At 38.0% G+C, this 27046-nt stretch overlaps 2 protein-coding genes across 4 annotated transcripts in view; one reads left to right on the top strand and one right to left on the bottom strand.

Annotated features, from left to right (window-relative positions):
- Positions 1-6048, bottom strand: part of spire2 (spire-type actin nucleation factor 2) — a 47893-nt gene extending 41845 nt beyond the window's left edge. Inside the window, exon 1 of the mRNA XM_059335926.1 lies at positions 5617-6048. Coding sequence (XP_059191909.1) covers positions 5617-5911 — 295 coding nt within the window. The 5' untranslated portion in view covers positions 5912-6048. The remainder of the gene's footprint in view (positions 1-5616) is intronic.
- Positions 6049-12560: 6512 nt separating this feature from the next.
- On the top strand, positions 12561-26304 carry LOC131973988 (carbohydrate sulfotransferase 1-like). 3 transcript variants are annotated; one of them, XM_059336136.1, is made up of 7 exons: positions 12561-12697; positions 13314-13549; positions 16476-16834; positions 19522-19735; positions 19879-20105; positions 23200-23417; positions 24468-26304. In XM_059336136.1, the coding sequence occupies exons 3-7, from the start codon at positions 16514-16516 to the stop codon at positions 24802-24804; spliced, it is 1317 nt and encodes a 438-aa protein (XP_059192119.1). In that variant the 5' UTR covers positions 12561-12697; positions 13314-13549; positions 16476-16513; the 3' UTR covers positions 24805-26304. The 3 variants fall into 3 exon arrangements, with proteins under 3 accessions (XP_059192119.1, XP_059192121.1, XP_059192120.1); XM_059336138.1 differs by lacking the exon at positions 12561-12697 and adding an exon at positions 12904-12965; XM_059336137.1 differs by lacking the exon at positions 12561-12697 and having other exon boundaries at positions 13248-13549.
- The last annotated feature ends 742 nt before the right edge of the window (positions 26305-27046 follow it).

Below are 27046 nucleotides of genomic sequence, written 5' to 3'. Positions count from 1 at the left end.
TAATGTGAGCAATAAATACAATGATGTGTATAATACAACTTCAGAGTAGGGCTGGGCGATATGGACCAAAAGGCATATCCCATATATTTAGGCTGAATATCAATATATATCCGGATATTTTTATCGCAAATTGAGAGCAAATATTCAGTCAAAGTCAAAGTCAAATATGACATGTCGCAAGTAGTTTTATTGAAACCGTTTATTTAAGTGAACACAAATAACAGTATAACATCAAGAGTACCTTTTTTAAAAAAAAAATCAAAGCTCCATAAAGTGCACATTTAAATGAAAAATTATCTTAAATAAAAATAGCCTACAAAATAAAATAGGCCATTCTTTTTCTGAAATAAAAATATTTATATGAGAAAAGAATAACGAACATAACAAAATAACTAAATATGACAAACCCTAGTAAGGGCAGCATTTATGTTTAAAACAGGAAACAAGGATCACAGCGCAAATTAGAATTTCGCAACTATATCAATCTATCAATATCGATATGGTCTAATTCCATATTACATTTTAACAATATATTTTTTATATCAATATATATCGCCCAGCCCTACTTCAGAACATTTTTTAGAGCTTTTTTCTCTTCTTGTAGAGGCTACCTGCCTCCCTCCACTGACATCATGTGTGCAAAGCTAACAGGTCCCTCACCAGTCTCTCCAGCCAAAGCTCCTGAACACATCTTAAGTACTGGGAAAATAACAGTTCTGCCTGAAATGAGATTATAGCAGTATGATGATTCAGTTAGTATGCCGGCTGGTTCAGGTCAGAGTACACCTCTCTGAAGGGGGATTGGACCGCATCGTCACTGCAACAGCTGATGTCAGTGGCGTCAGTAAACGGTAGGCACGCACTCATGTTTACCAACGGGGACCGTCTGTCATGTTTCATACCAAAGGAGACTTAAGACGAGGAAACAAAAGCAAAAATGTTGGACTTGCTGCTGCTCACTGCTAATACTGTGGGTTGTATACTTGCAGACAGCAATTTCATTTAGTAAACAGAGGGAATCTGCAGCATGTCAGAGAGGATGAGGGGTTTTTCTCTGTTGCAGTGACTCAGACTGATACATCAGGTGTATGTTTACATTAAAATGCTGTGTAGTGCAGCTTCGCCCCTTGCTCATATTTGGATTCACATTAACTTCCTCCTCCTTTGCAGATTGCTGTACTTTACGATCTGATGAGGTTTAGATTTCCAGGAAATAGAAAGTCATTTGAGACTGCCCAGGCTACCTGATTGGAATACTAATGTTACAATATACTGTATATTTATATATACTCCAGGATGGAGTCTGTCTTTTTAGAGCAGTTAAGAGATTAAGCTCTGAAGCTCACTTGTTTTTTCAAGACTAAAGTCAGGTATATCAACAACACGTTATACCAGTGTGTGACTGGCTCAAAGCAGAATAAACTAGTTATATACCGTATGTTTAGCTAGCATTTGCTGAAGTGGACCTGCTCACAAGAAACCCAAAGTTTGACTGTCTGCCAATGAAGTTTATGTGACATGACCGAAAGCTCCAGAACAGCTACTAAAGGTGACGTACTGTGATTGTTTTCTCAACTGTTGGGTCCATGTTCAACTCTGAATGTCACATTTTAAAGCAACATAGAGAATAGTCTCAAAAACTTAAGAAAAAAAATGAGCAAATCCATCGTCTATGGGATTTTGCATTGGATTTTAGATCATGGCAGAAAATAAGCTCTGTGGCAAACACACATTTCTGATGCTGACGTGTTTTGTTCAGCAGAATAATCTTCTGAAATGAACACCACTTTAAAAATGTTTGAAGCGTTAATGCAGTCAGACAGAAGTAAAAAGCGATAATAGTGAACTACACCAAGGTCACATGACTTCTACGTCACTACCGTTACGGTTCAGACGCTCTCTGGCAAGCTAACCAGCCGTTTTGACAAGCTAGCGAAACTGTAGCCTAATAAAACTCTACAATCTAAAAAAATTGCAAGGGCACTGAAAAACACGACTAGAGGCTGTTAGGCGGACTAGTGACTGTTTCCGGTATGATGACATTTTATACCCAACAACCACTGTAGTCTCATTTAACCACTTGTTAGCAACCGCCTTTTCAAGGACACATAAATAATATAATAAAATTCACAAGTGGGGTTATTTACTTATGTGTTTTATGTGTCTTTATATCAAAAGTAAAAGTACTTTTTATGCAGAATGGATCCACTCAGATTGTTTTATATATTCTAAATACATGATTAATTATTTGTATTAATGATTTTATGTAAGCAGTATTCTTATTTTGTAAAGACATGGCTCATTTCATTACTTTATATACTGTTATAAGATTTAATTTTAAAGAAGTCTAATCACTTTAAATCGATCATATATTTTATGCTAAATCTTGACCTGTAAAATAACTAAAGCCGTCAGCTAAATGTAGTGGAGTAAAAATTACAACAAAACACAAACATCTCTTCAGCTTGTGTTAACCACATACCTTATATAAGGCATCTAACCACCAACCCATTGAAAATCCTCATTGAGTTTGAGAGGTTGGACCCTATTAAAATGCTAACTGACTTCCGGGTTCAAGAACTCATTCCTGTGGCTCCGTATCGCAAAACATAAACTCTCAGAGAATCACCTCCCGCTAGCCACACTCAGTTGAGTAGTTTCAGAATATAGGACATTGTCTCAATATATAGTACGTGGGACAAGGAATAAAAGTCTGTGCTGTCCTACATAAAATGGGACACCTGGTCACCCTAGAAATCAGGCCCAGTGGAAGGTTTTGGAGTAGTAAAACTGTCAATTAAAGCGTTCAATAAAAATAGTCTGCATTAGTAATGAAGGTTGGACCCCAGATTATTGTGCAATATTAGTTGATTCCTCTATAGCCCAGCTGACTGAAACTGCCATTTGGGATGAGTTTGGCTACTTAAGGAATGCAAAGTGTCCTCTAGCTCACTGGCTGCATTAATAATGTAGACAGACTCACTATAATAGACTCACTTCATGTTGGTTAAGGGATTTGCACCACTACTTTGATATAAATTTGTTTACTCATGGACCAGCAGAGCGTGAACCAACACAGGCTACAAGAATAAACAACTGTGTTAATGAGAGCTAAAAATCTCCTCAGTGAGAGCTCACAATTAATGATTGTAGCAAAGTGTTTGCTACTGTCAAATGGCAAACATGGTTCACCAGGATCTTAAGTAGTTCCAGTGACCCCCTGAAGTCCATGAGTGGAGTTTCAATGGGTCCACAGCAAAATGAGGAACACTTTAAAGTCTCTGTAGTCTCATTGAATAAAAGGGAATTATTATTAGAAGCAACCACATCATCATTATGTAGATGGTATCAGGAGGAGTATTGAAAATTAACTCATGTGGGATATGGATCCATGGGAGTAAATTTATGGTTCATGTCCACATCTAAAGTTTAACAAAGTGTGAATTTTACAATTACTCCATGGTTTAAAACAGATGCAATTCTGTTGGTGAGCAATGCATTAACAGGTGCTACACAGCTGTTACTATGTGAAACAACAGCACAAATGTGTGTGTTCATCTGCTGTGACTATCCTGTTTATTACTGAGATTTGATAACACATTCCTGCTATCCTCAACATGTCATATTAAGGTTTTCAATATTTATCAGGTCGTCTCTGGCCTCTTGGCAGGGACTAAGCACAAGAAAATTCAAATATTCTGTCTGTAGCCTATGTTGCATAAGGGCAAATGTAGAGGCAAAGGTAGTACAGAATATGATTCAAGACCTTAGAGAGACTTTCTGTGACTTTTAGCATATTGAGTGCAACCAGGACTCGAATGAAACATCCATTTCTGGAAATAATGGCTGTCCTTGCTCAAGGCTGTGGGAATACGAGGTGAAAAAGTTGAGACTTCATTCAAACAAGTGCTATCTGTTTCAGACACAACACTGTCAAAGCACGTAGGCTCTACAAGTTCACCATAGGCTAGGAAATGTTTTTTTTTTAAATGTCTTTTTTGAATTAAGTTTGGCATGAAGATGTCTCTGTGCCAGTCTTACTTCTGGAACAGGTTTCTTGGGCCCAGCCTGCAGTGAGGACATAAATACTTCACATACAGTGGGATATTATGCTGGTAATTCAGTGGGGGAAACAAGTATAGGACTGCGTAAAATCTTCTGGGCTTCCATCCACCCTTTGAAGTCTCCAAAACAGTCTTTGCAAGAGGGGATGCTGGGGTGAAGCTGTTCTCTATGAATAATTAATCATTTACCGGCATAATACAAGTCATCCTTGCTGGCATCAGGAGTGCGACACAAGCGACTAAGATATCCAAAGTAAAATACTGAGTCGGTTTGTATAACGTCAGCTCAAGGTTGCAAAAAAAGATCAAATAATGAAGTTGAAGGTCGATTATGCAGGAATAATACACGTTGTTTAGGACGGGATAGCACCGATTCTCTCCTTCTGAACAGGATGTTCCTGTGTACCAAGCTCCGTATGAAATTCGGATAATTTCATATAGCATCGCTTTTGGGTCAAAGCTCCTGCTAGATGAAACACAATTAAATATATCTTGTAAAACACTGGTAGACACTGTAAAATTCCGCGACGGTATGGTCAGTCAAACTGCCTGTATTTCAGTTAAAAAAAAGTAATACTAATCGCATAGTTTAGTTACCAACGCGGACTTAAAGATAGTGGGAATCAGGCGGACTAGTTGATAAAGTCGACATTTAACTGAAAGAGTGCCGTTTTGTGGCCATAAATTAACGCCGAATTGAAAAGTGACTCCTGATAAATAAACCACAATGTTGTTTCAAACGGTAGGGGCTAACTTAATCTGCAAAGAATGTGCACATTGTTGGAATTCACTTTCTCATAGTTGAGTTTTGTATCGGGGCTATTTCGAAGGACGTCACCCTGTTAAATAATCGCCAAACTCTTTTTTTCAAGTTTTGCAGGAAACACAAAAAACTTCACCAAAAGTGTAACATATGACATTTATTGACCATTTCACTCAAAAAGGATGTAACAAAGGATGGCTATTGGCATAGTAATAAATAGTAAACACTGTGTGTAAATTATGTAACTTAAGAGAAATAAATAACTTAGGCAATTTTTTAACATGCCTTTGTGACTTAAGCAAGATATGGTAACACTTTATTTTGAAGGTGTCTACAAGAGTCACACAAGCCTGTCAGAAACATGACATGACTAGTATCATGAGCATTAGGCTAATGTTACTTCAAAGTGTCATTAATGTTCATGACACATCCCATATCATGTTTATGACACGCTCATGTCACTCTTATGCAGACACTTTAGAGTAAAGTGTTATTAGTGTCAACAATAAAACACTGATAAACTAAACTGATAACTAAACAATCTCCCTCTAGCTCTTCTTTGCTGGGTTCTTATCTGATGCCTATGAATGTGGCAAATTGTCAAAGAAGTGATGGTCTTAAAGGGGTAAACAATCACATGATCTGATCAACTGAGGATGTAGGAGATTTTACCATAGGCGGCCGGCAAAAAAACAAACAATTTAGACAAAAAATGAGTTAGGCGATTATTTTAACAGGGTGACGAGGAGCAACACACGAGAGAGAAGTTGGCGGCACCAGCTGTCCTACCGTGGTGAAGCTCCTGCTGCAGTGACACGGTTCCGTCCCTGTGCAGGAGGATGGAGGACGGGTCCTTCACCCGGCTGACTCTCCCGGCCGGCGGGCGGGGCACCCTCAACCCGCTGCAGCACTGGTAGCACACCGCCCATGCCTGCTCCTCGTTGATGGGCTGCTCGTAGGACTTCAGCACCTCCTCCAGGGACAGTTCCCGGGGCTCGGCCAGGTCCCGCGGCTCTCCGCGATCCGTGGGGGCGGTTACCCGTGAGTCCCCGTCCTCAGCGCTTCTGTTGGTGGATCTGGCCATGGCTGCGATAGCGTGGAGCCCATTCTTCACTTCGTAGGCACCGGGGCCATTTATGCTGTCCACTTACTACTGTTCCGGCCCAGTCTCCTGTCCTCTGCTTGACGTCTACCGCTCCTCAACTACCGCAGCTGCACCTCGTTACCACAACACTGTCAAGGTACCGGACTAAACGCGACATTTCCGGTCCAACTTTTCACAAAATAAAACCATCGTGAATCAACATGTAATTCTTTTTGAGCAATGTTAAGTAACAACTAAAAACAATTTGTAGCCTAGTTTATAAATGTTTTTCTAGAATGGTATATACACCCTCAAATAGGGCTGGGCAACATGGACCAAAAATCATATCCCGATATAGGCCTATTTAGGCTGTATATCGATAAACGATATTTATCCCGATATTTTTATCGCAAAGTGAGAGCAAATGTTCAGTCCACGTCAAAGCCAAATATGACATGTCATAAGTAGTTTCCTATAGAGTCTAAGCGCTTAAAACTTTCTGTTAAGACTCTTCAAATCTAGTTTTAAAACAGTTATAATTATCGCATATAATCTATTAAAATTGTTAAAATAACATCTGAGTCATAGGATCACCTGTAGCTAATGTGAGCAATGAACACAATGATGTGTATAAAACAACTTCAGAGTAGGGCTGTGCAATATGGACCAAAAGTCATATACCGATATATTTAGGCTGAAAATCGATAAACGATATTTATATCGATATTTTTATTGCAAAGTGAGAGCAAATGTTCAGTCAAAGTCAAAGCCAAATATGACATGTCATGAGTAGTTTTACAGAAACCATTTGTTTATGTGAACATAAATACTGTTTAACAACAGCAGTACCTTTTTTTAAATCAACGCTGCACATTTACATTAAAAATATCTTAAATAAAAATAGTCTATGAAATAAAATAGGCCAATCTTTTTCTGAATAAATATATTTACATGAGAAAAGAATAACAAACATTACAAAATAACTAAATATGACAAACCTTAGTAAGGGCAGCATCTATATATAAAGCAGCTTGTCTCGAGCAAGGATCACAGCGCAAATTTGAACTATATCAATCTATGCGATATGGTCTAATTCCATATCACATGGAAAATGTATCGATATATTATTTATATCGATATATCGCCCAGCCCTACCCTCAAACCAAATTAATAGTGTTTTATTTAGCACATAAGGTGAATTGGTTTCCCTTCACCAACAGCAGCTAGGCAACTGGAGAAATAATCTTTCATAATATTTGTTGTGTTTGCTTTCTGTATTGCCATGGGCATCGACTGTAAATAGGTTGGGAGCTATATTTGTTAAATTTCTGTGTTATTTGCAGTTATTTGTTTCAGGCAGGTAAAAAGGTAGGTTGCAAAATAACTGTTTTCTTATTTCGTCTTCATTTAAAAAGCCTCAAAATTAGGTGGACATTATCCCGTTTCAGTTCACCTCCTCGGCTTTTATTTTGAAAGTGAAGATACTATGCTTCCGATCGTGGTCTGGCTAATTCTGACCTTTTTGACTTAGCTTGTTGCCATACCATGAGAAAGAGAGACGATTGGATCTGCGGAAAAATGTCAATCAACGGCCGGTGAGGCAGAAACCATCCCCCTGGCTGTCGCATTATCCACCTGCTCGTAGCCCATACCAGAGGAGGGGAGGAGACAGGAAGTTGATTGGAATATTTCACTTTATGAATCACATCTAATTATGTGACAACGAACGTGGGAGATAAGTGTTTGACTGCAGATATCCTATTCTCTTCTCTCTTTTCAGCTCACTGTTTACATTTGGAAGAATAAAGTCGAACTCCGAGCACATCTTTCAAAAAATGAGCTTCGAAGCAGCATGCTGCAACATGTAAATCAGTAAATGTGTTTAAATAGTATACATTTCAAACACCTACCGTATCATTTACAGCCAAACTTACCTGACGGTTCTTATTTCCTAATGCATTATTGGTCATTTTCATCTTACTGGATCGGACAATGTCAAACTGCTTTGTACAATATTGGATATTTTAGGAAACTGATGATGAAATATTGATAGAATTAAGGACCAGTTGTTTTTGCATGTTTATCATATCAAAATCAAATTCGTTTTTACATTACTGCTATCCAGTTTCACAAGTGTACTTTTCTTAGTTTGTTTCTTACCTTTTTGGCAAAATGTATTAGTTTTATTTCATTGCCTTGCAGGTGACTTTGTTGACATTCCAACAATTGAGATTACAAACTGCAGCAAAGACTTTGTGTAAAGAAAATTCTTCGTCTGTTCTCCCCCCATCAGGAGCGGAATAAGGACGTTTAGCATCCTGTGCAACCTTGCATACACCATGTAAAGTCTTAAATGCTTCATGGACGTACAAAAGCTTTTATTTTGAAGGCAAAATCGCCTAATTTCCTGTTTTAATCTGGTTTCTACTGTCATCTTATTGCAGCATCCTTTCACTGCAACATCAGTCCAACTGCAGCAGACTGAACTTAAAATAATAATAAAAAACAAACATATATTGACAAGATACATTTGTGTTTTTAAATTTATAATTATTTTTTTCATTTGACCGCACTTTACAACAATGACTAAAGTGTACATTAACATTAAAAAATGCACTCTTTCAACACCTTCCACATCCATTTACATGCGTTATATATCCCTAAAGAGAAGTGTTATTATGTGTACATGAAAAAAAATGTGTAAAGCGTTTTGTTTTTTCAGTTGCAAATGATGTAATCAAAACAGAAAACCATGATAGGCTTTCAGCTATTCAGTACAATAAGATATGACTTCTGTTTTGACCAATGCATGATAGCAATTAAAAAAACTGTGAGCTTGTCTTCTTTTTTTTAGGGGTTAATTTTGGTCTGGCGAGTCACCGCTCATACTAAAACGCCATGTTCACCAGTCTGTAGTCACGTGATAAAAAAAACCCCGCGTGGAATGCATTGTGCAATGCAAATAGACCCCAGCTCCTCTGACCTCTGTTGGCATGGGTGTGGTCAGGTAGGATCTCTGATCCACATGTTGTGGCATTGTCCGGCAGTTAAATCCTTCTGGGAGGATGTGGTCCATTCAATGTCACTCATGCTGAAGATGGAACTCTGTCCTTGTCCTCTCATTTGTTTGGTGGGGTACAGGGCTGCACAACTCAGGTCAAAGAGAGATAGGAAAATAGCAGGCCTAGGCCTTTTGGTTGCTAAAAGAATGATTTTGATGAATTGGAAGAAACGCAAGACAAATTGTTTTTCAAAAGAATCATGGTTACTTGAATTTTTTGATCTCCTTGGAATGGAGCGAATGACTGATTTGATGAATGATGGTAATTTTGAAATAAATTGGGAACAAGTTATGGGAATTATCACAGAATTCCAAATGTGAGATGAGGAAGGACCCTTGCTCTGAAGCCTTGTAAGAGCCCACTGTCTCATTGTCACCTTGTTTCCATTTAAATGAACTTGAAAAAGATTATGAAATTAACATGATTTTGAAAAGAACAATTAATTGCAATGGTACAGTACTGCCCCCCCTCCCCCATTTCTGTTTGTAATTTGATTTTGTATATAAGTGTATGTGTATGTATGCGTGTCTTGTGGTGTTTGTTGTGGTTTGTTATGTCTGATTTATTTTACTGTGGTTGTTTGTGGTTGTATTGTTATTATTATACAACATAAGTTAGACATCTTATGTTGTATAATAATAAAAATGTTAATAAAAAAAATAAAATAAAAACTGTGAGGTTTATTGTATTATAGCCATGGTCCCACTAGGGGTAGCTGTTTGGAAAGAGATGTTTTGAAGTTTCCCTGTGTGTGTGTGTGTGTGTGTGAGAGAGAGAGAGCTCTTCTTACCCCAACAACATAAGCAGTGTAAGCCTCTGTGTATGATAAAATAAGGATTTTTGCTGGCTTGATAAAGTTTCTCTGAAGCCAGTACACATTATCAAGTCTTTTACAAGTACAAGCTACCACAATAATATCATGTTTCCTCTCATATAGTCATTCATCATTGTTTCTGATAAAGCCTTCTTTCTTGAGTGGCAAACTCTCCGCAGTACAATTGTTGAGTAGTTGAGGAAACCTAACATTACCCCGTACATCCTGAACTTCAATGGATTTCTTTTACTGTTAAGTTGAGAAAGCAAATTTCATTACTTGCTAACCTTGGATTCACTTCTTAAAAGCTGAATCAAATTAACAATGAGTCACCTCAAGATAACTGTGTTGGCTTTGCAGTTGAGGCTGAGTGCTTCCCTCAAGGAGACGAGGTGACCTGCCGGGTAGTGGGACAACAAAGCAGAAGTGTGAATGAAAAGACGATTGGCTTTGACATGAAGGCTGGAAAGCTTTGTGTTTAGTATGTGGGAAATCAAAGAGCTCTCAGAAAAAGGGGCTTATTTTTAAAGTAAGTGGTCCTGATGGATCAACAAACGCAGGAAAAGCCAAGCCCACAAGGTCAATGGAAATAGCTGACATGAAAGAAAAGAAACCCACCACTGAAGCTTCATTGATTTAAAAGCTTACTCCAAAAAACTACAACAATCTCAATCAGACCTTAGTGCGCTGTGGCAGAGGAAAAACTATTGTATAAAAAGCATACGGTTTTCCTGGATGTTGTGGACGTAACAGATGGGGTCAGTGCTGAATCTATTTAAAACACTACAATGGCGAGTCTCCATAAAGCAGTAATGGATAATGAGTTTTTAAACATGTATGTCATAAACACTGATGGGGCTTCAGTACAGTGGACTTATTGCCAGACTCACAAAAGACTTTCTGAATGTGCCGTCTGTGCCCTGATTAAAACTGGCAGTCAAAGATGCTCTTAAAGTTACTTTAAGTTACTTTACTGCACATTATGCAGTGGCACTTTCAATTTCGTTGTATAGTGAACTATATAATGACAATAAAGACTATTTGATTTGATTTGATTTGACAATAGAAGCAGCAGCTGAAATCAACATGCAAGTGCTGAAAAGTGGTCCAATTATATACCATCAGATGGGTTTCCAGTAGCTAGAGGCGTGTTTTCATTAGGTACTTTTCTCTCTAGTGAGTATCAACACGGACATTCAACAAATGAAAAGCAGCTGTCCTATGTCAATAGGACACAAGTGCATAGGAGAAACAAGACTGACAGGAGAATTCACAAAAGGATTGTGCAGCTTTTGCAGCCCCTGAACCTGCAGAAACATAACAAAAAGAAACATATTCTTCTCAAGGCACCCCTTATATATTAATAGGCCACATTGAAAAAATAGTCCAATTCACAAAGATCAGCACTAACAACTACATGCAGTTACAGTAATGGTTTGTGTATTCAGTTGAAGCTGGAGTTTTTAGGAATGCCTCTGCATACAGTGCTCTGTCTTCATCAAAGGGCTGAAGGAACTCTCAATTATTGTTGCTTAAGCGTTTTTCTTCAAACCAAGAGCACCATCTAGTGGTCTCAGAAGATAAATAAAATGGTTCATGGGGCCTCACTGACAGTTAATTTGTTGAGGTTAAACAGCCATTTGTTTAATGCTTCTAGTTTTATGGATATACCTATCAGTTTCATATTTGTTAAACATATATATATATATATATATATATATATATATATATATATATTTAATGTATTATGTGCTTTGATGCCCTTGTGGTAGATAAAACATGATGAAGTACCATCCAAGGTGCCCTTTCAGTGGACAAAATGTGGTAAAGTGCCTTCCAATGTGCCCTCCGGGTGCTTCAACAACCCAAGTCCGTTTGGTTAACCGAAATCAGAGAGAAATGTATATTTTTGGTTTGTTTTGTATTTAGTCTGTTTTGCTTTGCACAGTGTAGAAATGTATGCAGACCAAATTTAAAAAACAGATTTGCAGAGGAGTGTGTAGGAAGTCGGAGGGCTGGAAATATACACACAAAACACCAGAGTGCAATAGGCCGCCAGAGGAATTCATTTTTAAATCAGGAAGTCAGTTAGCCTTTTAGTGCCCTGGGGTCTAACCTCTCAAACCCAATGAGGATTTTGAATTAAATAAATTAGTAAATATCCCAACTTGAAGTTTTTAAGGTGTCCAATTAAATAGGGGGTTGCTAATATTACGGGTCCCATAGCTGAAGTTCCACAGTAACAAAAAGATGAGATGTGTCTTCAAACCTCGTCAAACACAGGTGAAATATCAGCAGGAATGAAGACTCAGACCGCTTAGTTCTCTTCCAGAATATCCTCTGAACCCGAATTTCACCTTAGGAACCCCCTCAGGCGCAACCACCTGAATTAATTGGTTCTGCTCTCCTTTTTCCTATTCTCTTCACAGCAATTACTGTTACTTGTTAATTACTGAGTGTCGATATTAATACGGATATGATTTTCTGATAACAGTAAGCAGAAATAAAGTGCTTTAAAAAATGTATTTAATAATTAGTTCAAATAATGGCCCCATTTAGAAGAAAATATAAGATAAAGAATCATATGATTTTGGGCGTGGCTACCTTTGATTGACAGGTTACTAACAAGGCGAGCTGTCATCAAGAGAGAAGCAGAACAATGCGTATCCACGGCAACGTGTCAATATATATATATACATATAACTGTATTGACACGTTGCCGTGGCCAATAATGTTATATAGATATAAAAAAAAGGACGTTTAGCAGTTTGGTCTCATAACTTTGACCCTTTCACACTGTATTTTCACGTAATGACAATTTATTTGAACGTTTTGTTCATTAAAAATGTTTTGTTAAGCTTTTGGTTGGACTAACAGACACTCCAAGCAGTCGCTGTTCAATTTTCTGAGGTAACATACATTTTGTTTTTGTTTTTTGCTACAAACAGTTAGCAGTCACAGTTAATGCTCCAGTTAATGCTAACATGAATTAGCAGCGGATTCTCTCAGTCAGGTTGAGGTGTAGAGAGGTGTGTAGTCAGTGTTGTCAGATTCCTCTCGCTCCTCCACAGTCCAAATATGGTCTGCTCCCCTTATCGAAAACAAGATGGCGATACAAGATGGCGACGAGTGTAACGCTGAACTTGATGCTTCCAACGGGCAGTCCACAAACCAATAGGTGACGTCACGGTGACTAAGTCCATTATTTATATACAGTCTATGATTTAAACGCACCAGAGTTAGATTGAAATTGATTAAACTTTTGGTTATGAAAGCGACCTCAGTGGACAAAAAGAGGTAACATTCCCTCCAGGGTGCCCATTTCAGTGGCACTGGTGCCCCACCACATACACCAGGTGCCCTTTTCCTTATTTTCGCCCCTGCCCCTCAAACATCCTGAGTCCGCCAGTGATGGATGGTGACTGTGTAGTGAGGGAGAGAGGGAGGGAGGGAGAGGTGATGTAGAGACATATAGAGACCTGTACCGTAGGCTACACTTCAGCTATGTTATTTACTTGTCCAGCAGGCTGCTGATTTGCATGTGATCGCCTGTCATCACGGTTTCCTGAAACACTGGTCCTATCAGGATTCGTGTTGTCTCCTGTCCGCGGCATCATGTCCTCATCCTCCCCGTGTGGCTCACAGACAGACGCAGAGCGGTGTTTACCCCACCGGCGGGGCCACAAAGCAGCAGCAGCAGCATCATGTCTCCGCCACAGCCAGCCCGCCGCCTCCTGCTGACGGCCAAAACACACATGAAAGGTAAGTCATCGTAGCGTCAGTCCCGGGGGACGCGTACATGTCTCCGGTGTTCAGGGTGAAGTCCGATTACGGACTCGGTGTTAGCTAATATTCAGCGTCATTGTGAGGAAAATTAACGTAATAGCTAAGACATATCTCTGATACAGAGACGCAAGACAGGTTGTTTTGTGCTGTATAGTGTTTCCACTGCATTATTCCCTAGATAGATAGATAGATAGATAGATAGATAGATAGTGTTAGTGCAAGGGCGTGCGAAGTGGGGGGCTTGGGCAGGGGGTGCCCTTTTTTGCATTCATTTGATAATTTATCATAACTAGTGGAGTGCCCATAGGACGTATGTCGTCATCCTGTTAAAATAATCGCCTAACTCATTTTTTCAAGTTTTGCAGGAAACACAAAAAACTTAACCACAAGTGTAACATATGACATGTATTGATAATTTCACTCAAAAAGGATGTAGCAAAGGATGGCTATTGGCATAGTAATAACACTGTGTGTAAATTATGTAACTTAAGAGAAATAAATGACTTAGGCAATTTTTTGAACATGCCTTTGTGACTTAAGCAAGATATGGTAACACTTTATTTTGAAGGTGTCTACATAAGAGTCACACAAGCCTGTCAGAAACATGACATGACAAGTATCATGGACATTAATGTTACTACAAAGTGTAATTAATGTTCATGACACATCCCATGTCATGTTTATGCCACGCTCATGTCACTCCTATGAAGACACTTTAGAGTAAAGTGTTACCAATATTAGTGTCAACAATAAAACACTGATAAACTAATCTCCCTCTAGTTCTTCTTTGCTGGGTTCTTATCTGATGCCTATGAATGTGGCAAATTGTCAAAGAAGTGATGATCTTAAAGGGGTGAAATCACATGATCTGATCAACTGAGGATGTAGGCGATTTTACCATAGGTGGCCGGCGTCATGAGGAGATGATTTAGGCAAAAAAAACAATTTTGACCAAAAATGACTTAGGCGATTATTTTAACAGTGTGACGATGTATTCGTATTGTAGGAGATTAAGTAGATTTTTCAATTATAGCCAAATGAGGTTGTGTGTGAAAGTGTGATGTACAATGAGGTGTAATACTCATAAGAGGTGAATAAAGCTAAATCTCCACTTAGCATGCTAGTCGTGAATAACAGAATTTGCACATTACATGCTGACCACTAAAACGTCTGCAACTCCATAAAACACTTACTTTTCATAAGGTACACACACCATCCAGCACATACACATTGAACATTGATATTCGCTGGAAACAATTAGAATATTATTGGAAAGTCGAACCTTGTAGCACACTTTGAAACTCAGAAAGATAGGTAGGCTAAATAGACTTACAGATGAGTCAGGCGTGGAAATCTAGAGTGAATTGTGTTACTGACCAGGTGTAGGCCTATCACACAATGGGGCGGAGCTCCCCTAAAAGGCGTTCGATCAGAAACTGTGCAATGCCGCAACACATCCTACGTAAATAATATTTTGAAAAATGAGTTAAAAAATCTTCAAAATCGAGGATGCTCATCTTCATGCCATGCGCAAGCCACATACGAAATCTTAACTCAGTCTGACTAACGGTCAGAGAGATATGCCCTAGACACACATCCACACACACACACACACACACACACACACACGCGCTTCTTGCTTTTATAGATAGATATAATATTTAATTAATAACGCACTAAGGCTATTAGGCATACATGTATTGTCTTCAAATATTGGTTCTCCTGTAGATACTTTTTATTTTCTAATTTAATGTTATCTCTGATGTGTCAGCATACATGTAGCCAGTGTTGGAATGTAACAAACAGTGGTGGAAGAAGTACTCAGATCCCTTACTTAAGTAAAAGTACTAATACCACACTGTGAAATCACTCCACTACAAGTAAAAGTCCTGCATTCAAAACGTACTGAAGTAAAAGTACAAAAGTATCAGCATCAAAATGTACTTAAAGTATCAAAGGTGAAAGTACTAGTTATGCAGAATGAACCCACTCAGACTGTTATATATCCCAAATATATATTAGATCTTTTTATTGATCACCATTTTAATTTTCTCAAGCCATGGCTCATTTTAACTACTTAATGTACTGTTATGAGGTTGAATAAAAAAATAAGTCTAATCACTTTAAACTGATCATGTTTATGTTAAATCTCAACCTGAAAAGTAACTAAAGCTGTCGGCTAAATGAAGTATAAAGTTACATAAAATGGAAATACTCAAGTAAAGTATAAGTACCTCAAAATTGTACTTAAGTACAGTATTTGAGTAAATGTACATAGTTACATTCCACCACTGGTATAATAAAGTACATTTACTCTAATGCTGTACTTAAGTGTTTTTGATGTAGACTACTTGTACTTGTTTCCATATTCCATTTTTTATTTTTCTATTATTCCATTATTATTTCCATACTTTATACTTCTAAACCCCAAAACATTTAAGAGGCAAATATTGTACTTTTTTAGGATTAAGTAGTTATAAACTGACCCTACCTTGACAACAATAAAATGATGCTTACGTCAAAAATAATCCTCCACTAATACATTGGGAATATATAAAACAATCTGAGTGGTGCCATTCTGCATAACGAGTACTTTTACTTGTGATACTTTGAGTACATTTTCATGTCGATACTTGTGTACTACTAGTAATACTTTGAATTCAGGACTTTTACTTATCGTAGAGTAATTCCGCAGTGTGGTATTAGTACTTTTACTTAAGTAAGGCATCTGAATAGTTTTTTCACCACTGCATGTAGCCTCAGCACAATTACAACCTGGCTGGTTTATCAGAGCTTTTTCACCGAGAATGGCTGATGAGAGTGGTGCGAGTGAACCGAACAAGCAGTCTTAATGTCTTTTTGTCACCCACACTTCTTATGTCTTGCTCTTCTTTTCTGGCAGACAGTGCTGTGGCTTCCTGATGCATCTGTCCAGCCACCATGCGGTGTTCTTGGAAGTCCATGGTGCTGCTAGCATTAACCTCCGTAGCCATCCAGTACACGGCCATCCGCACATTCTCCACCAAGCCTTTAAGCCTGCTGTACTCTGTGGGCCTGGCACCCACAGACCACACTGTCAACTGCAGCCTGAAAGATCTGACACGACTGGGCCAGGAGAGAGTCGAAGGCTCGGACCGAGGCTGCGAGGAAATCTCCAACACCCCCTCCTATAATGCCAACAAGAGAACGCACATCCTCATTCTGGCCACCACGCGGAGCGGATCCTCATTCGTGGGTCAACTGTTCAACCAACATCCAGAGGTTAGAATGTGATATAGATACATACAGGAGCACCTCAATAAATTAGAATATCATAGAAAAGTTTATTTATGTCAGAAATTCAATTCTAAAGTGGAAATAACACATTATAAAGATTCATTACACACGGAATGAAACATTTCATGTCTTAATTTATTTAATTTCTTCTAATTATAATGATTATGGCTTACATTTAATGAAGATCTACAATTCAGTGTCTCAAAAAATTTGAATATTACAAAAGACCAATTTTTAAAAGTATGTTTAATATGGAAATGTTGACCTTTGAAAAGTATGTCCATCTTTATGCACTCAATACTTGGTTGGGGCTATTTGACTTGAACCACTGGAAATGGACTTTTCCATCATATTCTAATTTATTGAGATGCACCTGTATGACCTGTTTCAACACTTACAATCAAAAAATACAATCATGCAATTGAAAAAAGCGTTGCTTGCAATCTCTCCAGTGTTAATTACGACTACAACTAGGGGTCAAGTCTTCCCTACACTGTAAAAAATGTCTGTAGAAGTTACAGTATAACACTTGCATATCACCGTAGTAGACACTTTTAATCACCGTCAAGGAATAGTACAAAACTTTTGAAAAATTGTAGAAATCACACAGTTTTACTGTAAAAATATAAAATTTTCATGTAAATTTATAGAGAAATACCATATTGTCACAAGGACACAATTACCCTAAAATTAAGGGACTTCTCAGTCTAAATTACAGTTTTTGCTGATATTTACATTTAAATTTACAGTAGAAAACCTACTCACTGTAATTTTTACGTTGAAGTTCTGGAAACCACAGCTGTTGGTATTTTACTGTAAATTAAACAGATTATTTTTTTTACAGTGTATTGTGGACTGATCGTGGAATCATTTAGCATTATTTAATGGACAGCCAGTTTGTTATATGTACTGTAGGCGGTGCGTCCTGTGGAGCTGTCCATAGTACTGACACGGAGCAGACGGATAGGCAGACATGAATGGGTCATAAAGTATTCAACACTTTGCTTGTGCTACATTCTTATGTCACTGCTCTGATTATTTAAATGTATTCTTTTAGTTTTTTAAACAGTAGCCCCATGATGTTTTGCCTCTCTGAGCCTTGAGTTATACTACACTCATGGAGAAATCAACAAAAATAGCTCATAAGAGTTTAATTTAAGAGCTGATATTTAGCCATTTTCCATGGTTTTCTTGATAATGATTTTGGTTATCATCAAGAAAACCATGGAAAATGTCTATATATCAGCTCTTAAATTAAACTCTTATGAGCTATTTTTGTTGTTATCATTATATTTTTCCAAACAAACTTGTACCTTTATTTGTACCAGGCATTAAAAAGAACAAGAAACTGAAGACAACAAGGGTGGTCTAATATTTTTTTCCATGACTGTATATTATGATTAATGATACATGTCCACAGCTTCTCAGCATTGGATGTTTAATAGTCTAGCCATTAGTTGGTGTTAATAAATGATTGACAGGTGGTCTCCAGTCAGTGGTGGAAAAAGTATTCAGATCCCTTACTTAAGTAAAAGTACAGATACCACTCTTTGAAATAACTCCACTACATGTAAAAGCCCTGCATTCATATTTATTCATATTTCCTTTGCTCCTACAGCCATCAGGCTGTCTCATTCTTCAAGAGACTCTACCAGACTAACTGAATTTCCCCTTGGGGATAAATAAAGTAATTTTGATTGATTTGATTTGATTTGATGGCAGACTGAACACAACACAGTTTTCTGCAAACGTGCTGGTTTGGAAACTGGATTTGTGTCACTTTTTTTTTTAAATAGACTTTTTTTTATCTTAGAGTGTGCCAGAACAGTGGAGAAAAACTGTAATTGTCATTTGTGTTTACACTGGCACTGATGAAAGAAGCGCACACTCCTCCAGATACATGTTTCACACACACACACACACACACACACACACACATTTTGCGGTTAAAGGGCATAGTTTGAAATCTCTGAAGAATCTCATCATAGTGTACACATCCGGCAGTAGCCCCCGTGGCCCTTTCAGAATTTCCTCAGAGGAAATTTCCTAGTTTTAAATGTGATTTGGAATTTGACCATATTGCATATATCGATAGAGCTCAATTTTTTTCTTTCTTTATATATAAATGCTGCCCTTACTAGGATTTGTGTTTAGTTCTTTTGTAATGTTCGTTATTCTTTTCTCATATAAATAGTATTTATTTCGGAAAAAGATTGGCCTATTTTATTTCATAGGGTATATATATTTTTTTTTAAATTTAAATGTGCACTTTATGGAACTTAGATTTTATTAAAAAGTACTCCTGTTGTTATACAGTATTCATGTTCACTTAAATAAAAAGTTCCAATAAAACATTTGCACTCACTTTGGGATAAAAAATATTGGGATATTGTATATCGATATTCAGCCTAAATATATTGGGATATGACTTTTGGTCCATATTGCCCAGCCCTAGCTCATGTTATGTCAGCAACCACTGAGACACTTTATCAGTAAGACATGAAAACACCCACAGAAATCTAATATTGTGTTATATTTTTGTTACTTTGGCCAAATGGGCACAAAAATAGATTGATTGTAGCTAGAAGCTTCCGTCTGTGACACAGTTTGTGTGTGGGAGATGTACTATAACCGTCACATATTGTCTTTGTTTTTTTTTTTTCATACCTTAGGTCTTCTACCTGTTCGAGCCTCTGTACCATGTCCAGTTGGCGCTGCTTCCCCGGCTGGCACAAAGTCGAAACCTGGCTGAGAGGAGGGTGATGCTGGGAGCAGCCAGAGACGTGCTGAGGTCTCTGTACCACTGTCACCTCAACAGTCTGGAGAGTTACATACGACCCCGACCTGCCAACCACTCCACGGACAAGCTGTTCAGAAGAGGAGCTAGTAAGGAACATGTGTCAGGACTGTGTACCCACCTGTCCTTCTTTCATTCCTATAAAGATATTGACAGGACAGTAATGTAGCTGTTTTTAAAATGCACTGTTGCTGAGTTACAGATTATCATATTGTATATGTCCTGTGTTTAGGCCGCTCTCTGTGCTCCCGCCCTGTATGTGAGGCTTCTCTGAGCCCAGAGGAACAAAGCCTGGTGCTGGCTGATGAGGGGGAGTGTGGGAGAAGGTGTGGACCGCTCAACGTGTTGCTGGCTGCTGATGCCTGTAAAGCAAAGCGACATGCAGCCATTAAGACGGTCCGGATTCCCCAAATCAGCGACCTCAGGGCTTTGATTGAGGACCCAAGTCTCAACCTGAAGGTAGAGAAATAATGATAATAATAATAATAATAATAATTATTATTTTTATCTTATCGGGGCAATCGCACCGAGCACTGGTCCCAAACAGCAATAGCTGTAGGGACCTGTGGATTTTTTCTTCTTCCTCTTCCGGACGCAATTTCAAAAAATATATAATTTGAAAACTGCGCTCCAGGCCACAAATTCCTCTCTACAGAAATAATTTATACATAGAAATGTAGGAAAATTCGTCTTCTAACTCACAGTCCTATGGTAAAGCTGTCAGAGTTATAGTTTGGGCACAGGACGCACAGATGCATACACATGCTTCAAACACGCGCGCGCACACGCGCACACACACACACACACAGGTAACTTTATGTGATTTTAATGACACACACACACACACACACACCCACACACACACACACACATTTTGAGGTTAAAGGGCATAGTTTGAAATCTCTGAAGAATCTCATCATAGTGTACACACACCGCCAGTAGCCCCCGTGGCCCTTTCAGAATTTCCCCAGAGGAAGTTTTCTAGTTGTTATTATTATTGTTATTATTATTATTATATTAGATACAACATTTATCATATTTATTCTATTTAATCTTATTATAGATGTTGTTGTTGTTGTTTTTGCTGTTGTTGTAGTTGTTGTTGGATTTTATTAGGTGCAATATTTATTGTTAATTTTTTACTGCTTATTCTTATTTTTTATAACATTATTATATTTATTTAAACATTATTTTATTTATATTTTGAAATATTATTATTGTAATTATAACTTTCTTATATCCAATATTTATTATTCATATTTTTAACATGACTTTTTATTTTAATACATTTTTATATTATATAAAACATTTATTATATTTTTATTTTTGAAAAAAGCTACATGTAACTATATTACGTACAGGATTTATTATTCATCATTTTTATGGTTATTATTATTATTTATTACATTATTTATTTTTTGTCCATTCAGACCAGGCTCAAGTCATGAAAATAAGGACTTGCAACTCGACAATTTTTGGTGTCCCATAAATATTGAAAATGCCATATACTGCATTGCTTTCTGGAGCTCCGCCAAATTGTCATGAATAATAAAAAACATAACCCTGTGATAATCCCGTGACCCGAGTGCAGCAAGATTTATTACCAAGAAGCATTGTTGCATCAGAGAAATAATCTACCAAACACAAATTTCCTTACTTTATTACTATGTTCCAAATATATTATGGATATTATATATTATTGGATTATTATTTTTGATGCATTGATATAAACAGGATTTTACTGTTGTCCAGGTAGGGCTCATTTTAACTACTTAATATACTGTCATGTGGTTTATTTATAAACATGCTTAATCATTTTAAATTTATCATATTTTTTCATGTTAAATCCTGACCTGAAAAGTAACTAAAGCTGGCAGCGAAATGTAGATTTTTGTAGTGAAGAAAAATGTAGTGGAGCAGAAGTTACATAATGTGGAAATACTCAAGTATAGTACCTCAAATTTGTAAGTAAAGTACTTGAATAAATGTCCTTAGTTACATTCCACCACTGCGGTTAAGCAACAAGAAAAAAGTGTAAAAAAAAAAGACTTAAGTCAACCAACCTAGACTTCCACCAATGAACACAGACTTGTTTAGTGGTTGGAACAGCAGACACATTACATAATGATAATGATGTAGTGAGCAGCCAATTATTTCTGTCATGACTGATCATTGTATCGACACATACGACACACTACTGAGCCAGGCTGCATTTAACAGCTCTTCACTAGCTCCACTCGCTGACTGGAGTATGAAAGATTAGACGACAAATCAATGCAGTTCTAAATTGGTATTGATTGAACATGAAGGGACAATGACTGCAGTCCCTCAGAGACACTCCGGACACATGTACAGACACATGGGCTCATAATATACCCCACATAGGCTCATAAAACAGTGGCAGTGGCAGTGGCAGTGGCCTTTGTTACACTCACTCTGAGTCATTCACTCTCATTATGAGTGTGTCTGGATTGAGCCGGGCAGGCTGAGATTCATGTACGTATAAAACAAACGACAGGACATCAGTCTTTTACAGCAGCATTAAATAGGAAAAAAGATAAGCATTTATAATATATCAACATTCTCATGAACCAGCTTGTTTGATACCCTACAAAATAGGACACCTCTACGTATTTAACATTGTGAAACAGTGGCTGTTTTAAACACATTAACATTATGAAAGACAAATACTTGGTAAGGCAACAAAACTACTCGCCCTATTTTAATATCATTCTTTTAATGCACTTTGTCACCTATTTTAAATTGAAATATGTACCTCAAAAACTGTCATTTTGTGATGTTAAAATGTATCATTATTAGTATTAGTAATATTAAGTGACTAGACCTGGAAAAACAGCATTTATTTTATCAGTGTATTTTATCAATGTACATCTGTTCAACTGCATGTTAACGCAAATATCTAATCAGCCAATCACATGGCAGCAACTCAATGCATTTAGGCATGTAGACATGGTATGGAGGAACTGCTGAAGTTCAAAGCGAGCATCAGAATGGAAAGGAAGAAAAGTGATTTATGTGACTTTGAACGTGGCATGGTTGTTGGTCTGAGTATTTCACAAACTGCTGATCTACTGGAAACAATCTCTAGGATTTGGTCCTAAAAAGAGAAAAAATATCCAGTGATCCTTGATGCCTTGTTGATGCCAGAGGTCAGAGGAGAATAGCCAGACTGGCTGAAGATGATAGAAAGGCAACAGTAACAGTAACTCAGAAAACACTCGCACAACACGTTCAACATTTCACAAGTAAACAGATTTAACAGGCGATAGTATCATGATTGTGTATGAAAGTTGCATCGTGAAAGGCACACTTTTTCACAAGTAAGGATGGGGTGAGGTTCAGCACTTTTTGGCCAACAGTTTAAGAATGTTTTTCAACGCACAGTTGCAATGAATTTACGGATTTCACCAGCTCACCCAGAAAGCTTTAAACACATGCTGGTGTGAAGACCTTCAGAGACAGGTGTCCTGTTGCTGATATAAACACAGTGCATTCCTGGTGTTTCGGTTTAATCACTATTCATCATCATCAGGTGGTCCAGCTAGTTCGAGATCCACGTGGCATCCTGGCATCTCGTATTGAGACATTTCGAGACACTTACCGGCTGTGGCGTCTGTGGAGAGCGACTGGACGTCGACCACACAACCTGAACCTGGGACAGATCAACACAGTGTGTGAGGACTTCCTCAGGTCTGTGTCCACAGGCCTGGCCAAACCCGCCTGGCTCAGAGGGAGATACATGCTGCTCAGGTGAGAAGGACAGGGCCAATATTTGGAGACATACAGTCTGTGTTCAAGTCTGTCCAAGGTCTCAGGTGGAGGTGGACTCGAACAACAATGAATACATGGTTTGTTTCTGGTGCAAACTGTTACAATGTGTCTTTTTACATTTTTTATCTTGAATGCATATCAATTTACATCAGACCTGTTTCCTCTTAAATGGGCTTTTGCCATAGAAAACCAATTAAATACAGGCTTCTTTAGAGTTGATGCCAGATATTTGGAAAAGTAAATGTAGGTTGACACAGAGGACTGCCATTTGACTCCTCTGTCTCAGAAGCTATCAACGTTTTATTGTTTTTTTAACCACAATCTGTTTGCTGCATTCATCATGTAGTTATTTGCCTAAAACTAACCTAGTCTTCAATTATAGGTGTCATATGACTCTTTTATGCAACAGTCATAGTTACTGATAAATAACTTTTGTATTTATTTGTTCTTTTTTGGCTGACAGCCAGAGATCAGCCCTACAAATAGGTCTGTATGTGACTGAGTGAGTGAGTCACTAGGTGGTGGCTGCTCGTCTGCTCCTCTTCCACATTTGCAGTGTGTGCCTGTTTTCAAAATATTTGACAGTGCTTTTACTTCACTCATTTAACTTCAAAGGTAACTATAAGGGCCCAAGCATCGAGTGTTGCAAAAGCGATGTTTTTTTTCTACATGTGTTTTCAATATGTTAAACGCATGTTAATTGATTAATTTAGGCTCTCAGTCTGGATCACTGGCTATGGGGGACTGGCTAACTGCAGAAGTTAATGTTACCGATTGAGATTCTGTGGTGCGAAGCTGCACGTCAAATTCATTAAGCCTCACCTCCAACACAACTAATACTCTACACTTATTACATACGTACCATCATCAGTAAAGGAGGCCAAATCCATACTAACTACCAATATCCAAAAAATTCACATCATAGATAGCACCATTAACTATTCCTGTAACACAAAATCGCATTGAACAAACACGGTCAACAATATAATAGGTTGCATGATTCTTTCTCCCCTCCCTGTCCTTGGTCAGGTATGAAGACTTGGCCCGGTTTCCTCTCCAGAAGACCAGGGAACTCTACAGTTTCCTTGGTCTGGTTCAGGACCACAGTGTGGAGGATTGGATCATCAACAACACCCGGGGCAGCAGTGATCTGTCATCCCGGCAGAAGTTCACCACAGTTCGGGACTCGGCAGCTAATGCAGAGAACTGGAGGGTGAAGTTGTCCTTCGACATGGTGGTTTACACTCAGACTGTCTGCCAACCACTTCTTGATCTGCTTGGATACAAGTCGGTATTCCACCCCAGAGAACTGAGAAACCTCTCGCACTCTTTGGTGGAGGATAGGACGTTCCACCCATTTTTATAAACAACTGATGGCTTAAATACACCCAGTTTGGGTTACTGTAGTTTATGGAACCAAAAGCAAGTCAACGCAAATCACCTACCTACCTACCTACCTACCTACCTACCTACCTACCTACCTACCTACCTACCTACCTAGTACCTACCTACCTAGTACCTACCTACCTATCTACCTACCTACCTACCTACCTAATTACCTCCCAACTTACCTACCTACCTACCTACCTACCTACCTACCTACTTAATTACCTCCCAACTTACCTACCTACCTAATTACCTCCCAACTTACCTACCTACCTACCTACCTACCTACCTAAAGACCTACCAACCTACCTACCTACCTACCTACCTACGAAATGATCTACCTAACGCCCTACCTATCTACCTGCCTACCTTCTTTCCTACCTACCCACCTACCTACCTACCTACCTACCTACCTACCTACCTACCTACCTACCTACCTACCTACCTACATACCTACATACCTACCTACTCACCCACCTACCCACCTATCTTACTTCCTTCATTCCCCCTACCTATACCAACTGACCTACCTACCTCAGTTCCAGCCCTTTTTCCACTAGTACCATTTGACATGAATTAAACCACATTATAGTAATAAATGCAGTACAATTAGCTTATTTAAGGATTTATTATGTTTAAGTGAAACAATCATTTTTAAGCCACAGTATGTAGACATACTAGTTTGATCATGATACATTATATTTCACTATGTGGAGTTTTTGACAGATATCTATGATAGTGTATTACTGCCACTGTGACAGAACAGTATTTTCTCAGTGTCTCATTATGATGAGAAATTCTCATCTTTTTTTTTCTTCATACTATAACAAGTCCAACATGTAATAATGCCACATTGTTCTTGCTATTACAGCTTATTCTGTTATTTCCAGCAATGTCATTGTAACAAAATATCATGCTTTCTTATTATATTATGAAACGTCATCAATATTATATCAACATTATTACAGAAAATTTATTTTTAGTTTTAGTATGATTGATACAAAAGAAACAACATTTGATGTGCCATTAGGTTGGTTTTGAGAGAGATTTTGAGATCAAAAATATTTTCACCATTTGACTGATTATTTCATAACTGAAATGGCCATGATTTTTTACAAGATGTCATGGTTGGTTGTGAAGCTAAACAACATTATTCTGCAATAGTTTTTTCAGTGCCAAATTAAACTTGTCTCACAGATCAGCCATAGAACATAACCCTCAGTGCAGAGTGCCAATCAACTACTGTATACATACATTAATCCAGGACTGGGCAAGACCAGAATAGTGTCAAATTTACTATGTTTATTTCACAAATTTTTCCTTCCACACATTAAAAAAATACTAGACCTCTGCAAATGCTAATCAGCAGACTTCTTTTTTGACATTCGTGCCCAGCTTTTAAATCTTTAAGACTTTTTGATACTCTGGCTTATCTCATCCAAAGCAGGAAATAAAACGTAATGAACTCAAACCATGTAAACGAGTCATTGTCAGTTTTTCTAGCGAATGTCTTTTCTTTATAGTGGAGCGGCTAAGTGATATAATCTTTCAGTTTATGATACAAGCGTGAAAATTGGCATGAACACTCTCCATGGGTCACTTGACAAGAAAATTGTCCGAGACATTTAAAATTTTAAGATGGCGGCCATTTTTCAAGATGGCCGACACCTAAGTGGAGCAGTTAAGTGATATAATGGTTTATTTGGTGATACAAGCATAAAAATTGGCATGAGCAGTCTCTGTTGGTCACTTGACAATAACCCACTCACAGTTACTTGAAATTCCAAGATGGCGGCCATTTTTCAAGATGGCCGACACCTTAGTGGAGCAATTGAATGATATAATGGTTTATTTGGTGACACAAGCATAAAAATTGGCCTGAGCAGTCTCCATGGGTCACTTATCAAGAAAATTGTCCGAGACATTTGAAAGTGTAAGATGGCGGCCATTTTTCAAGATGGCCGACACCTTAGTGGAGCAATTAAATTATATAATGGTTTATTTGGTGATACAAGCAAAAAAATTGGCATGAGCAGTATCTGTGGGTCACTTCACAATAACCCACCCACAGTTACTTGAAATTCCAAGATGGCGGCCATTTTCAAGATGGCCGACACCTTAGTGGAGCAATTGAATGATATAATGGTTTATTTGGTGATACAAGCATAAAAATTGGCCTGAGCAGTCTCCATGGGTCACTTATCAAGAAAATTGTCAGAGAC

Source organism: Centropristis striata, chromosome 6 (assembly GCF_030273125.1).
Source record: "Centropristis striata isolate RG_2023a ecotype Rhode Island chromosome 6, C.striata_1.0, whole genome shotgun sequence".
Taxonomy (NCBI): Eukaryota; Metazoa; Chordata; class Actinopteri; order Perciformes; family Serranidae; genus Centropristis; species Centropristis striata.
Note: the sequence above shows the minus strand (reverse complement) of the source record. Positions and strands in the feature narration are given on the sequence as shown.